The 16,868-nt window shown below is 42.6% G+C and overlaps 1 protein-coding gene across 1 annotated transcript in view; it reads left to right on the top strand.

Moving 5' to 3' along the window:
* The window catches only part of DSCAM (DS cell adhesion molecule), a 322,736-nt gene extending 320,320 nt beyond the window's left edge, over positions 1–2,416 (top strand). The window contains exon 33 of the mRNA XM_053386764.1: positions 655–2,416. Within this exon, the coding sequence (XP_053242739.1) occupies positions 655–995 (341 nt within the window). The 3' untranslated portion in view covers positions 996–2,416. The remainder of the gene's footprint in view (positions 1–654) is intronic.
* The last annotated feature ends 14,452 nt before the right edge of the window (positions 2,417–16,868 follow it).

Genomic DNA, 16,868 nt, shown 5'->3' with positions numbered 1-16,868 from the left:
TCCCCTCATTTTTGCAGTCTTTAGCAAAACCAGGAAGTGTCATGAGCACCGGTGAACTGTTTGCTATGAAGGTGATGTTTGGCATGTCAGTTCAGGAGTCAAACAGGCCAGGTTTTGATGCTGCAGTATTTGTGGGAGCGAGCCAGAGAAGAAAACGAGCTTAGATGCCCCCCCGACCAGGTAGGAATGGAGGTGTTATTGTAACAGCTTGGAGCGGTACTAATGATCTTTCCTGTCACATCTCCTGCTTTTACCATGCAGAAAGCTAGCAGGTAAGGTTTCCACAAAACAGCACCAGATCAGGACCTCGCTGCACCATATAGTTCTTTAGTTCTGACCAGGAAATGCTGATAAGCCCTGCTCATCAACAATGGTAGAAGTTGCCTGAAAGTTGACTGCTTTCCACCCAGTGCATATTATTTTTGTACTGAAATAAGCTTCAAGTTGTCCTCATATTTCATGGATCAATAGTTCTTTAAATTGATGTTAATCTCTTAAAAAACTGATGCTGTGAACAAGGTAGGCTATGTTTTACAGTGGGTGACTAGATAGGGGAATAATACTTATTTCTGCATTGGATATAAGCTTTCTGTATACAGGAGAGTAACTAAGAAACTCTCTTTTTCTTTTCCCCTCCCCTCCTTCCCTGAACAGGTGACCTCATGCATTTGCCGCCGTATCTTAGAATGGACTTTTTGTTAAACCGAGGTGTTCCAGGCACTAGCAGAGACCTGGGTTTAGGACAGACCTGCCTGGAACCTCAGAAAAGCCGGACCTTGAAGCGCCCAACAGTCTTGGAGCCAATACCTATGGAGACTTCATCCACAAGAGAAGTACAGTCATGGCAACCTGGTGCCGTAGCAACATTACCTCAGCGAGAAGGAGCTGAGCTAGGACAAGCAGCTAAAATGAGCAGCTCCCAAGAATCCCTTCTGGACTCCCGGAGCCACTTGAAAGGAAACAATCCCTACGCAAAATCTTACACCCTGGTATAACAAAGAGAGAGCATGGCTGGACAGTGGCTGTAAATACTTAACGGTTATTTAAAAAGAAATCCAATCAAAGCTACCTTTTTTATTGAATTCCAATATTTATAATTAAAGAAGAAGATTGCCAAAATATTTGGGACACAAATGCAACCTACAGACAGTGCAAAGACTCTCCTGCTTTTTTTCTGTCTGAGTGTGAGCTTCATCTGACTGGACCTCCTGAATTTTTTGAGAAAAGGTTGTCCAGTTTTTCTGATATTCACAAGCTTTTGTGTTTTTACTGATTTTCTACAAAGTGCATGGGGACTAAATAAAATATTTTAAACTGGGAGTTCCATCACACACAAGTAACGAAAACAATTTTTTAAAAAACCACCCTGTTTGTGAATTTAGAAGGAATATTTATTTGAGAAAGACAAAAACAAAACCCCTTTGTCATGTTTTGCACAATTTTTTTTAAACTAGAAAATGGGTCCTTGATCAGTTATTTTTTCCTTTTCTTTTATTGTTAATTAGGATGAGTGCTGTCAGTCAGTGAAGTGGGGAAGGGAGGGGGAAGCAATTTGGTTTTGGCAGTTATTTTCTTTTTATATTAATTTAATGAGACACTCTTTGCATTTTGTCTATGCGAAATAAAAGGGTCTTCTGCCTTTATCTGTGTGTTTGCATTGCCTTGCCTTGTTTTCACTTAGGCTGTATTTATTTAGCACTGGATCTTGTAGACTTTGTAGAATTATAACGCACACTGACTTGACTGGAAGAAGCTTTTTTAACCATTGGAGAGGCAAAAAAAATATCTCTCAGGGACTTTCTGTGAGGGGGGGAAAGCTGTTTAAAGTCAAATTTTAAATGGATGCAATTATGAGAACTGATGAATATTCATAGTATGATGTCTTTGAAATGGATGCTATTGATGTCAACATTTGCTTCTCAAGTTTGTAGACATTTTCCCTTTCCCCTGAAACAACAGAGATGGTCACAGAACTAGATCACTGGGTGCTGATATACTATGAAGTACTGTTGCCTGTGGGTTTTTTTGTGGTTGTTTTTTTTTTTTTGGCTCAAATCCCAATGGATTGTTATATTATGGGACACAGGAAGGCACTTATCCCTAGGCTAGAGTGCCAGCCCTAGAGAAAACAAGGGGGAAATGTATGTTTCATTTTCTGTTCCACATTGTGACATAGTTTACATGGTTTTTGTTATCTTGCTTAGTGCACAAGCACTACAATGCAGGTTACAATGCAAACCTTGTGCCACAGCAGCTAAAGTTGATTTGTAGGACCACACATTGCACACTCTAGCATTAGCAAATTTTACTCCACACTCCTAGCACTTTGCTTAACATGCTTGGATATTTGTCCAAGTGATCTTCTAAGGACAACCCTAACTAAAATGAATAAAGGATCCTAGTTTTGACAATCTGACATGTGTTTGAATTCATCTTCTGGCTTTCACATCTTTCGGACTGTATTTCAATAGGTATCAAAGTTACTAGGCAGCCTTCCAAGCCAAATGTGATTCTAGGATCTATCTAGCAGCCGGGGCTGGCCCAAGACATTTTCCTGCCTGAGGCAAAAGGCAAAATAGTACACCTTTCATTTCATATACAGAATCTGATCAGACTGCAGTTGAATTATTTCAATCTGTCACTACGCTTAATCGCAGCAAGGGGAACTGGGCAGGGCAGGGCCATGCATGGCACAAACAGCTCTCTCCTCCAATATGTTACCACCAATCTCTTCCCTTCAGCATCTTCCACCTGAGTTAACTGATCTCACTCTGCCTAAAGATAGGGCCAGCCCTGCCAGCAGCCACAATGAAGGTGTACCTGTATCTAAGAGCTCATAAACTCAGGCACAGCAAATCCTGAATGTTGATTGGTCTCTGTATTGAATTTTGGGTTGTTTCCTAGCTCCTTGATCAGCCATGTGGTTTCATCAGATATGATTTCTGCCTCACCATTATTTTCCTCCCATATTTTTGTATCCTGAAAACCCTGATCAGTTGTGATCACATGAGAATGCAGAACTTGCATTTCTGATCTGCTAAGCCTGCTTTTAAATGTGTGAGAAACTTTTTGATAAATAGATCCAATCCACCCATTTCCTTGTCCTTGACACTGTGACATCCAGTATTTGCCAGATTAAAAAAAAAAAAGCAAACCCACAACACCCTGTTTTACTTTTCAAGGTCAGATAGCAAATCCAGCTGTCTTGAGATTATGTGTGTATTCCTCATTCCACAGGAAAAAGCTAGCTCTAACATAATGACTTTATTTAAAAGCCTAAAATATTCACTTGTTGAATTGTAAAGCACAAGAATGCCCCCTTGTCCTGGTTCACATGCAACACTAAACTATGGTTTAGTATTACATGCATAAACCTCACATTATGTGCACTCTCTCCTCCACTGTAATTATAGGGAGAACATAATAACTACCATTTTCAAGTAACTGAAGTTACCTGGTTAGCATCAAGTATGGCTTGGGAATAGCAGCCAACTTCAAACCATAGTTTCCATCCTGGCTTGTTTTCCTAAATTGTAGTTAGCACTAATCACAGTTCAGATGAAAATAGCAGCTTGGTTAGTGGAAATCAATTCATGGCTATATCAAAGGGTAGAATGTGGGACTTGCCCAGGTTTGTTTCTGTAGCAGTAAGAAATATTTTATCATTATGGCTAAAAACAATCATCATGTATAATTCAGTGAGGGAGGGAGAATTCTTAGAAATCAATTTACTTGGGGGAATTCAAGTGAAGTGGGAGGGAACAGAACAAAGAAACTTAACTTTTGCATCTTTGAACCCTCAAGCACATTTTTATATGATGTGCTCTTTTTTCCATATTAAACATGTAACATCTGGCAGAGTGCATATAAAAGACCATAAAGGTTGTGATCTTTATTCTTTTACATTTGCTTTATTCTGTCCTTTAAAAGAAAAGGAGAATGAAACCTTTAGAAAATTAATAAAGCATATTACAAAATGCAATATTAAATTCCCTTAATCATTAACAAAGCAATAATTTGAAGGTACATTTTGTCCATATCTGATATTCCAAAAATTAAAAAATAAAGTCAATTTCTCTTGAAAGCTGTTTCTTTTAATTTTTATACTACTTTACTATATCTAGCTATACAAGTCGATTTTGTTCACAACAATGTAATCTGTATTTCTTAATCAAATTTTTGATTTCCATTTAACTCCATTTAACTGGTCAGTGAGAGGGAGAATAATTATCTGTTGCTGATCTTGTTAGGCATCAAATGCAGTCAAAGGGTCCAGTGGTAAATCATACCCAGAGTTGGTTTTAATAATCTTTATCATTCATTTCCTAAACTCCATAAGTATATGAAACTCCAGCAGATATGAAAATCCTTTGCATGTCCAAAAATTATCATTATACATCAAATGCATTTTCTTTAATTGTGCTAAAGCCCTGAAGCATATAAATAGATTATTAGTGTGGTCTTCTTTCCAACCTGTGGAAATTATGTACTAATTCATGTGCACATGTTCCCAGGTTTTTTCTAGGATTCTATAGCCCCAATCCCTTTGCCATTTCAGCCTGGTAAATTTTCATATCCGCAAAAAGGGTTTCATAACAGTATGTTTCTTCTAAATATCTCTTGGTACCTGTTGTTGACACAGGAATCTTCTGAAAGGCTGATGACACCTTATTTATTTAATTGCCTAACATCCTAGAAGAAAAAATACATTATTGGAAAATTTGAAATATGGGAGGTCTCAGATTACCAATTTTGAAGATTCAAGAGTGGGAAACCTGTGGTCCTCCAGTGTTGCTAAACCATCATTCCTGGCCACTGGCTACACTGGGGAGGCGTGACGGCAGTTGGAGTTCAGCAACATCAGGAGAGCCATGAATTCCCAATCCCTGATTTCCATCACAATAAATAAAAGAACCTATTTTCTATTAAACATGCAAAATTAAAAGTTCCATTATCTTTCCAAATGAAACTGTTTCCAAAGATTATTATTTTTCCTGATGGAGTCATTTGCAAAAATGCATGCTAATGGGAAAGCCTTCAAAGTAAAAAGCCTCTCCTTTCCAAATAAGTAGTTAATTGGGTTTTAAGTGCGGGGGTGGCTTTTAAATCCAAGGAGTGAAGTCAAAGAATCTTCTACATATCTGTATTATAAGCACCACCAACAAAACATAAGCAGAATCTTCAAGCCAATTTGATATAACCACTGACAGAGCACTGTTTCAATACAAACTATATTTGGAACATTCATGCTCCCTTCATGCATCATAATTGTAAAATTTTCTTGGATGTTTTAGATGACTTTCCACTGTATATACAATCATCATCATGGGATCTCATTTTCTTAAGAATTGTTCCAGGAATATATCTTGAGAACATAAGAAACAAAAATATATCTTTGATTACTAGTCATCCTTCCAGCAGCCACTCAGCCCAGTGGAGATATTTGTCCCCTTCAGTTTCTCTGCATTTCCCGAGTTCTTCAATCACGGCAAAATAATTTAGTCAGAAAAGCTCATCCAAATGTGCAGAATACTTAATCCAAATGTCTCTGAATACATAAATCTGACCTGGTATAAGTAGTTCCGTATGTTGGTTAGGTATTTTAGGATTCTTATGGGGAAATTGGAGTTTGGCTTTTACAGCTCCCCCCCCCCACCCCTCAATCAAGGTCTCTGGTCAGAGATAATGCAATGGGACAACAAAGAAAGCAAGGCAAGCTGTTGACCTTTATGGATGTGTTTGCAAGCCGAGTCTCCCCAGCCCCATACAAGGAGGTGAAGAGCCCAGAGAAAAATCAGCTTACAGTCTTTAAATGCTCAGAAGTGCCTGCCCACCTTCACAGAGAGACCACCATGAAACATCATAACCTTGCAATAGATGCATCACAAGAGGTGCTGGTCTACTACAGAAATTGAGAGTATGGCTTGTCACCTGTGAATCAGGATGCCTCCAATATCTGCTAACTGCCTTTTCCTGGCCAGTCTGAGCCATTCTTTTGAAATGGCAAATAACATTGGCACCAGATTGACAAGGACCTGTCTCCAGTCGCACAGAATATACACTTTTTACAGGTCTGTTTGGCAATTTTAATGGTTACTTGTCAAACCAGTTCATGAAGGGGAGATTCAGCAAGCATTTCCTCCTGTGTAGCTCAGGGCTGGCTAGGGGTTAAATATGGCTGCTGTATTGTTCTCAGTACTATTTCAGCTCAGGTTTTAACAGGATCCAGTATGGATGGGCTATATCAGTCTTTATCAATCTGCTGTTCTCCAGATGTTTTGGACCAAAACTAATATGAGTGTGCTGACTGGGACTGATGGAACAAAACAGCTGCAGGGCATCAGGAGGGTGAAGACTGAACTAGATGAGCAGTCCACTATGCTCCTTTCTGTTTGGATCTCACCAGCTACTGTTTATTCTAACTAGAAATGCCTCTCCAGCAAGAATATTGTCCCCTGATGCCAAGAATTGTACCTGGGTGCCCATATGCATGATCTTCCACTGAGCTACAGTCCCCAATGTTTTCTCCCATAATATATTTTCACATAGCCATTCAAATTTTGATCCACTCCACAGATACCCGGGATCCTCACTATAGGTTTGTGGCACTTATAGGTGCCCCACAAAGGTGGGGAATTGGATCTGACCAACTTGCCATGAACAATTGTTGACAGGTGAGTGAAGCTGCTCACCTGTCAGTTGCCTGATGGCATATGCCTGGCATCAAACCTCAAAATAAGAGTTGGGAGTGCCCTGAAAGTGCATCATCAATTCTTCCTTTCCAGCCCTGGCTTTTCAGGAAGAATCTCTGCAGCCCTGACTTGGATCTAAGTCAGGGCTGCAAAAATTCCTGCCTAGAGCAGGGCTTGCATTCAGTGCTGAATTGAAATTCAGTGCTGGTGGCAAGCTCTGCTTTCAGCAGAGATCACCTCTGCTTGGGAGAGCCGATCAGGAGCTCCTGTGTGGAAATGGCTTCAGAGGAGCTTGCACTTGGTGACAAATTTGAAAGGTGCCACATACAAGAACCTGAAGGTTTCCAATTGCTTCATTAGAGATTTGGCTTATCTGCCCCACACCTGACATCAGATGTGGGTTGGGTGTGGCTTGGGAGAAACCAGCCTCATCGGCTAAATCAGGACCTTTGGCAAGCGCCATATGATTTAAGGACCAGTGGTTTTCTATTACCCTCTTATAGTATTAATACAGCATTGATTTGCATTCTTTAAATGTCTATTTATACATATTATACTTAAGTAAATAAATGGCCCAGTTCTAAATCTGATTGCTTCTGGGAGAGTTGTATAATCAGTGGCAGTTGACTAATGAGCGGATGTGTTTGGGATCATGGCAAAAATCCCACTGCATTGCTGATGCCAATTCACCACCAAAAACAAATTTAATTGCATTTATTTGTTTGCTTGCTTTTTGTACAGGTCTCCTTACCATTGATTTTTGTGTGGGATTTGTGTGTTTTATTCAGGATGCTTGGTTTCTTTTAAGAGGCTAGCAGAAAGCGAATTTTTATGTAGACTTACATGACTGTATTGAAACAATGATGCCAAATTATTTAATTGACCCTCAACTATTCATTCGTGCAGTTTAACCATGTTCTAGCCTTGGCTAGATTAGGACAATCTGAATCTCAGTTGTTCCCTTAGGAAATGAGTTTTGATCATTCATCCTTGTTATTTTGCCAGCTGCTGTGCTCCTGCCAAGCCCCAAAGACAAACATCAATTTGTTTGTCAAAGTTCTTGATCACCTGGTGAGTTCAGCTGCAGGAAAGGATTGCAGGCTTTGTGATAACATCTTCTTGGAGAAAGTTTCAGATGTAGATTTTGCTTCTCACTTTACCTAAGTGAGGGCTGCCTTTGGGTCTTGCAGACTTTGCAGCCCAGCTGACATGGCATGAGACTTAGGCTGCACACACAACATACATTTAAAGCATATTACTTTCCCCAAAGAATTCTAGGAACTGTAGTTTGTGGAAGGTCTGGGACTTGCAGTTTTGTGGTGGGTAAATTACAGTTCCCAGGATTCCATGGGTGGAAGCAGTGTGCTTCTCCTGTCGGCAGGTGAGATCCCTGGTCCCCCCTCCCCTGGTGGGTCACTTTTGACAGGTGACCAGGCCTGTTTACCTCTCAGTCACCTGAAATCACCTGACACTGGGTGACTCATTTTTCCTGAGTAGCGTGGCTCGAGTCCATGCCATGCTGCAAAGGAAGATCCAAGTTGACCCCTGCAGACTTGTTGTTGCTGCCCATCAACTCATCAGTGGCAAGAGCAAGCCCACATAGGGCAGGGCAGGGCAGGGCTGTGCTATGGTGTTCTTCATTAAAAACTTAAAAATGCAGCCCATCCAAATGGGCTTGCTGTCACCAACCATCAGCTAATTGGTTGTGCCAGCAAGCCCATCCCCCTCACTAAGGAACAATCAAGAGCACATGTTAAGGCTCCTAACTGTTTGCGGGTACCTACGTCTCTATCTGCCCCACATCTGATATCACTTATAGCATCAAATGTGGGGCAGGTGGGGTAGGTTAGGAAAAGTCTCCTCACAAGCCGATTTGGGTCCTGTGCCAGGCCTAGTTAGGGTGGGTTGGTGGTTTCCCACCCCTGATTTATTCCTGCCCTCTCTCCATTTTCATCAACACAAACCCAAATTAAATCAAGCCCAAGTCCCCTTCAAGTCCAGTTGAAAATGGGTCAGTGCTTCCTCAACCAGCTACATTTGTGAGGGACAGCCTATTAAGCTCAACTTCAGGCACTGCAAATGTGGGCTCCCAAGACCAAATGAGACATAATTTTTCTTGTGCAGTTTTGCATGGCATAATTTAAAAAGAGAGGGAAAGCCGGCATAGGTTATCTCTACACTATATTGGTACCAAGGCATGGAGGCGGAGAACTTTATCCCTTTACCTTTGCCATGATTTCAGCTGGAATCCCACACAAGAGCCACACATCTTCTATTAGCAATGGAAGATGAACTCCTATTGACACCAAGCCAGTAGAGCTTAAGGCCTCCCACCCCGGCTACTGTTTTAGGTACAACAACTAGGTAAAAGCTAAATGATTTTAAAGAATCAGATTTACTTTGATCCTCCCTGTGTCCAAAAGAAGTTCCCTCATGTCACCCTTGAGGCCTTCATGGAAAATGAGAGTTTAATGAGGCTGAGAGGTAGAAGACACTTGCTAAGCATTGTAATAAACACAGAGAAGCTGCTGTACTTTGTTTCTGCTGCTGCTACTGAAGAACAACCTGATGCTAATAAAACAAAGAAGCCAGCTGTACATTCATTCCCCGTCTAAAGAATAGTTAAACAGCAGGTGTTTTTATGGACTATTCCAAAGTGGCTGGAGTGGTCTGTTCATTAAGCGCTCATTTGCTGGTAAACAACTCAAAGTAAATCACTCCTGAAGGCAAAATCTTTCTGGTATTGATAGGAAGAGCAATGCAGAAAGCCTGGAAGCCAAGGCAATGCTTGCGGAAGGCTGATGCTATCCCATGAAACGTGACAAGACTCTTGCTGCTTAGAAACCATTTAACATCCTGCTGTATTGTTCTCAAGGCTCTTTTGGGGGGGGGCAAAGTGGCCTTTGAAGTAGTAAAGGTTTCATGCTTTCCTTGTCCCCACAGAACTGATCCCCAAATTCATGTAGCATTGAGACTGAGAGAAAGAAATGAAGCATATTTAAATGGCTTTTAAATTAAATGCTTTTCATGGCCATATTAGAAATAAAGAATTTCAAAAGACACTTATTATTTGCATGTAAAGCCCACCTTTCCTCCAAGGGGCTCAAAGCATCATAAATGGTTCTCTCCATCACCACACACAAACATTTTATCCTCACCACAGCCGTGTGAGGTAGGTTGGACTGAGAGGTAGTGACTGGGCCAGCATCAACTCAGTGAACCTCATGGCTGAGGGGAAAGTTCAACCTGAGTCCCACTGGCTCCAGTATAACACCAATGTCACAGCTCAGAGGCCCCACCTTGAAGAAAATATTGGGTGGCGACCAGACAAGGATGGTGATATGAGAGGGAGGGAGGGAGGAAGGGTGGCAAAAAAACTCTTTAAAGTAAATGGCCAAGCTCTGGACAATGTCCCTCCTCCCTCTCCCTACTCCCCTGGCTTTTATTGCAAGTTTGGGAGGGATTTAATGGAGAGGACCCTGCAACTGGGACTGTCAATGGGAGCTTCTCTTGCTGTTGGAAGTATGTGTGTTTTAGTTCCAATCACAAGTAATAATAATTTATTATTTATACCCCGCCCATCTGGCTGAGTTTCCCCAGCCACTCTGGGCGGCTCCCAATCGAGTGTTAAAAACAATACAGCATTAAATATTAAAAACTTCCCTAAACAGGGCTGCCTTCAGATGTCTTTTAAAGATAGGATAGCTGCTTATTTCCTTCACATCTGAAGGGAGGGTGTTCCACAGGGTGGGTGCCACTACTGTGAAGGCCCTCTGTCTGGTTCCCTGTAACCTCACTTCTCGCAATGAGGGAACCGCCAGAAGGCCCTCGGCGCTGGATCTCAGTGTCTGGGCTGAACGATGGGGCTGGAGACGCTCCTTCAGGTATACAGGACCGAGGCCGTTTAGGGCTTTAAAGGTCAGCACCAACACTTTGAATTGTGCTCGGAAACATACTGGGAGCCAATGCAGATCTCTCAGGACTGGTGTTATGTGGTCCCAGCGGCCACTCCCAGGCACCAGTCTAGCTGCCACATTCTGGATTAATTGCAGTTTCTGGGTCACCTTCAAAGGTAGCCCCACGTAGAGCGCATTGCAGTAGTCCAAGCGGGAGATAACTAGAGCATGCCACAAGAAACAACATCAGGAGGAAGGGGTGTTGCCCAATCCCAGCTCTCTTGCCATCCAGCAACCTTTTACAAGTTCGCTTACAGGGCTTGTTGAGAACCGAAGTCCAAAAGTAGAAAAGAAAGAAAGGCAGCAATGCCCATCAACTTTGGGGGGGGGGCAGTCCGCTCAAATATTTTATTGGGATGGTCAAAGGGACCTGGTCCTTTAGGAGTTGGCGCCTATGCCACAGCGACTCTCTTAGATGTTTGCCAGTGAATTGACAGGCAATATGCAATAATGGTCCATATTCAGGTCAGATTTCAACTTCCATTTCTGGATTTCAGCATTTCCTTTTAGGTCACTCAGTATCTATGGGTATTACTTTCAGTGCCATAAAGCTAGCAACTGAGAAGCACCCTCTCTCAACTGTGACCTTCAAGTCTACTATATTACCAATATACTATTTGTTTCAATGGGGCAAATGAGACAAGGCCTTTTATCCAAGCCTGGACAATTTGTAATCCACCAAGATGAGAAAATTCTGCCAACCTTGTATGCCAGACATTTGAGAAAACCAATGAGCCTGCCTTGGGCTGCACACACAGAACAAGGGATTATCAGTTATATGACAAATCAAAATCCAAGTAGGCTGTGTTTTAAAATATGTAGCCCATTCTGTGAAGCTTTGTTTCCTTTGAATTGAACTGTTCAATGACAAATCATATGAAAGAGCTAGACAGCTTTCAGATAACCTTCCCTAAAATATCTATAATATGAAAGGAGATTTTTAAAAGATGCACACATTTCAAAGTTTTCATGCAAACTTTGCAGTAATTTGCATTTTTATTTTTATTTTTAGTTTATGCCAGGTGTTATGGAACACAACTCCCACCTGGACCCATGCTGACTGAGGCTGATGAGAGTCATAGTCCAACACATCCAGAGGGCACCAGGTTGGGGAATGCTGGGTGAAGTTTATAAATCAGAGGCAAAGCACAATCCAATTAGCTGTTCACTTCATGTCCCTTGCTTTATCTTTGCTATGGTGCCTTGGAGACCTTTATGGAATTCATGTGCCTGCTCAAAATTGCTGCTGAAAGCTGAATTCGACCCCAATCAACCTTCTCCGTGTTTGTCTTGTGGCTGACACACACTGCTTCTCTCCTCCTTGATAAATAGAACAAATCACCCGCATAGGGAGTGAGGAGGAGAGACCCAAAGATTCCCTACTATATGACTATCACAAGATAGTTTCTTCAAGGAGAGTACAAAGCATGGTTGGTGTAGGAGAAAGTGTAGCCTGGGGAGGGTCCTGGGGACCAGGGGGAGACCTGGAGGAATCAACTGCTGGAATGAGGCTCCCTATCCCTGGTTTTACTCACTGCGCCTGGCTCACCAACTTTAGTTTGAAGGCCTGACCAGCACCACCTTTTCCTGTCAGAGGCATTTGATGAAATCTCCTCTTGTGCTTTTGCCTCCCTTACATGACAGCTGGAATTACGAGTCTGTTTGCCTCAAGCAGCGGGACCTCTGAATATGAGCCCAGAGAGGCGTTGGTTAGCCATGAAAAGCAAAGCCCCTGGGTGTGTGGTTTTTTCCCTGCTTTATAAGGGCAGAGGAAAGTGAACCAGGTTTTCCTGCCATGAATTTTCGAAATCAGCATCAGATGGGCCTGACATTTCACGTACCCAAGCTCCAAAGGACCTTGTCACATTTTATTGACTGCTGTAAGGTTCAGTTTAAGGACAAAAAGTATGCTAGCTTTAATAGCCAATATTAAACCTTTTTGAAGTGCTGAAAGTAACGTTGTTGCCATGGCAGCAAACCTCTGGGATGTCCTGCGTGTTCTGGATGTACTTTTGGATTGGATGAAAAGCAAGAGCCATTTGTGCAGGTGTGGGGAATATTTGGCCAGCCAGATGTTGCTGAACTACAACTCCCATCAGCCCCAGCAAGCATGGCCAATGTCCAGGGAAAAGGAGACTTGTAGTTCAGCAACATCTGGAGGTCAAAGGTTCCCCACACCTGCTTTTTAGTGTATCAGAAATGACAATTAAGAAACCAATGACATTGCCTTGCTATCCCCCTTCACACATTACATAAATGAAGGGGCTTCACATGATTGATGGAAAGCAGGGCTGCAATGCTGGGCCTGACCCCTTGAAATCTACACACTGAGAGTAGGCATCTGTAAGGGGGCTGAAGGGTGGGTGGATGATCTCTGAGGCTGGTTACTCTCTAGGTATAGGACTGCAGGCTGACAAGTTGTCCTGTGTGTTAAGAGGAAAAACAGTTCTGAATTGCAAAACTACTTCTGCAGGGCAAATTAAAGTAAATGGAATTGTTTTAATTAATTTATATTTAATCAGAGAAGAGGATAATGAATTGTTTTGTTTAATCATGCTGAGGTGTTTTTTTGACAGGGGACTTTTTTAATTAATCTAGTAATTGCAAATTGATTTGCTTCAAATAATGTGTTTGTTGTCCCCCCCCCTCCTTTTATTTTGCCTACATTTCTTCTCAAAAACCAGGGAGTAAAAGTTGCTGCTGCATCAATCTGCTCCCAAACTCTACTGGGAAGTATCCAACATCACACTATTATCTTGGAAGCTCAAGGCCTGATGCAGGAGGGATGTCATCCATTTCTTAGCCATAGCTGCCCAACTATCCAATGGTTTCAAGGTTCATTATAGCTAGTAATGGACAATCCCCGCCCTCCCCGCTTGAATTGTTACTGAATCACCAATTCCACGTGCCACTGGCAAACACTTGGGACTGGTTTTGAACTGATTTGTGTTTGCACACATGCCTTCTTGCATTACTGCTTGGGAATTGTAGCCCAAGGCCAGGAAAGGCAGCATCTTGCTTAGGCAACTATGCGGCACCCCCTTTTCTTCATTCATGAAACTTCAAAGGCTTCATTCATGAAACTTCACCAGCTCACTGTGTTTTGTGGTCTTCCATGGTAGGTGTTGCTCAGTACAGTATGTCAGGTTTTAAAATTGCATTGTTTGCTTAATTAACTTTCTAAATCATTATTTAGTTTATTAGTCACCTGACATTTAAAGAATCTCCAAGAAATATACCCAAAAAAGGAGCATTACGTAAAATCATAATAAAATACACAAAAAGAAAACCCATACAATGCAATAGGCAGCAAATGCATCATAATCTTATCAAAATCCTAGGAGGAGAGAGAAGCTTTGTACCTGGCAATAGTGTTGCAACCTTTGTTCTGGCAAAATGCAGGACAAGGGAGCGGGGATGGCGATTTTTTTCTGCCTGGTGCTAAAATGACTTCAAAGCAATCCTTTACAATCTATTGCAGTGTAACAGGATGGCCGTTCTGGAATTTAGTACACATACACACGCATACACATGAATTTGTAAATTTGTCTGTTCTTGGCTACCCTGAGCTTAAATACATGACTTTTCCCACACCCTTTCAAATACATGCATTTGGAGAGGATCCCTAACTTGAGAGACAGAGAGAGGAGAGAGAGAGAGAGAGAGAGAGAGAGAGAGAGAGAGAGAGAGAGAGAGAGAGAGAGAAGACCTGAAATAAAGGACAAAACTATATCAATATAGGACATAGAATTTTACACTGAAATACGGGACAATCCTGTATTATACAGGACAGGCGGCAACCCTACCTGGCAGTGAAAGGATGTTAATGATGGCACTAGGCAGATCTATTTTGGATGGCTGGTGTAGCTCAATCAGTAGAGCACAAGGCTCTTAATCTCAGGGTCATGAGCAAAAGATTCCTTCATTGCAGGAGGTTGGACTAGATGACCACAGGGTCCCTTCCAACTCTACAGTTCTGATTCTATGGTTGTTCTGTAGGATAACCATACAATATAACCAATATGCTTAAGTGTAATGAATGCATGAAAGGTTAGTGCCATAGAGTATTCTGTCCTGCCAGGCTTAGCTAGGTCACTTCCCCTCACCTGGGGAGGAGGCTAATCAAGCCTATTGTTGTGCATCAGTCTACCTGAGAAGCTCAGCATGTAAAGAGGCTAAGCTGGTTGCTGCAGCTTAGCCGCATGACTCTTAGAAGCCATTCTTGTGTTCCTACACCAACAATTTAGGAACTTTCATCACTGTAACTAAGCCATTTTACTGTCTGTGCAACGTTTTCTGAATGCTGTATGGCAAAGCGTATGAATCTGACATTTGGAAAGTTTTTAACTAAACCATTAACTTATCAAACGTGTGGTCTTTTTCTATGCTGAGGTAAGAGGAGACTTATCTTGGCTCTCACAATGGCATATTTTAAAGGTCTAACAGCCTATATTTCCATACTTTGCTTCATGTTTTGTGATTTTAAATCTCTGCTAGGGTTCTCTCACCAAAGGGTACTTGCCCCAAACCATTCATATGCTACCAATGTGTTCAAGAGAAATGCGTCTCCCGAACCTTTCCTTTCCAGCAGCTAGATTTGATTCAGTTACATTATGCCTAACCCAGTTTAGGCCTGTATGCAAGAAGCCCATGCCAGTCAAGCTCAAGTCCATTTCAGCAATAAATAGCAGACTGCACCAATCAGCACCATCCCAACAACAGACCATGCAGACACAAAATAGGCACATAAACTCCTAAGGGTGTCGATATAAGAGAGCTTCCAGACTGCCACTGTTTGGGGATGGGATTAAATCCCATCCTGACAAATTCAGGCTGCACAGTTCAAGGCAATTTGGAGCTCTTGTGAAACAAATCCACTCCTCCCAAAAGATGTGCCTTTTTGTGATAGAAAAATGCATTGACACATGTAGGATAATTTTAATGCAGCATCTCCCCACAAACGAATCAGGCTAAATGCTCATTAAACAGACTGTCTGGAAATGGCCAAAATTGTGGGTAGAAGGGCATTTTCAAGGTTAGAGCAGCTTATCTTGAAATCCCTTGCAAGCCGTGAGCTGGGTAAATACATATTGCAACCTATCAGACTTGGATAGCATCAATATTTGCAAATCTTGGAGGTGCCAACTTAAATGTCTCACTAGGCCAGGTGTGGAGACCTTCAGGCTGAGGGTCAAATGCAGCCTCCCAGTCCTCTCTCTGACCCTCTCGATTCTCCTCAGACCGTGGCTCCTCCCCAGTCCACACCCCTTTCTGTCCCTGCTCCATGCTTTCCTCAGTGCTTTTGCCTGGCTGAAATTTGCCCTTCCACTGTGCTTGTCTGGTTGGAGAACGAAGAGGATTGTGCCAAGTTACTTGGCTGAAGTGCAGCACACTGTACCGAAGTAAGGGTCACATGTGTTGCCCAGCCTACTTTTTGCTTCTGGCCCCACCTACTACTGGAATGTTCCCCATGAGGAAATGTGATCCTCAGCCTGGGGAGGGGATCTTACCCTTGGCACAGTTCACTAGCAGTGAAGACCCCTCCTAAACTCTTCCACTGCCACAATCAGCCACTCAAGCACTGTGGGAACTGATGGAACTGTTTTGCTAACACCAAAATGTGTTCTGGTCAATATATATAATTCAACCCGCTGCAGGGAGGATTCAGTCCTGCATGGTGCTGCTTTGCAAGTCGCTTTCCTTACAAAGCAGCACCCACACCCCACAAGATAGATGCTTCTACTCAACGGCTACTGAGCAGAGGCCTTGGACAGAGGAAGGACAGCAAGCCAGGGCCTACCTTCTCTTGGGAAGATGCAGTTTCTGGTTAGTATACAGTCCCAGGCTCAAATGCTAGCGGGTAGTCTGGCAGTCCAACAGGTCAGGAAACATGCTCCAGGTTCAATACAGGAAGCCAAAGTCCAACAGGCAGGCAGGTTCCCACCTCTGCAGCCAAAGGGAACTTGAAGTTCAGTCCCAAAATACACAGTCCTGTGGAGCTCCTAGGACCCCCCAAGCTGGGAAGTTAAACAAACACAGCACCTCAGCTTTGCTTCTCTTTCATCCCTTGAGTCTTGATTGCCGCATCTGGGCTTGATGAGGCATGTGACCCTCACCTGTTCTGAGTCTACTCCAGCTGAGGACTCACACCCCTCCTCCCAGAGCTAACGAGCCCCACCTGACCAGCTAGGGAGCTGGGCTGTGGGCCCTTGCTTGCCTC

This window comes from Podarcis raffonei, chromosome 4, assembly GCF_027172205.1.
Source record: "Podarcis raffonei isolate rPodRaf1 chromosome 4, rPodRaf1.pri, whole genome shotgun sequence".
NCBI classification, from domain to species: Eukaryota; Metazoa; Chordata; class Lepidosauria; order Squamata; family Lacertidae; genus Podarcis; species Podarcis raffonei.
The sequence above is the reverse complement of the archived record's forward strand: the minus strand, read 5'-3'. Positions and strand labels throughout refer to the sequence as shown.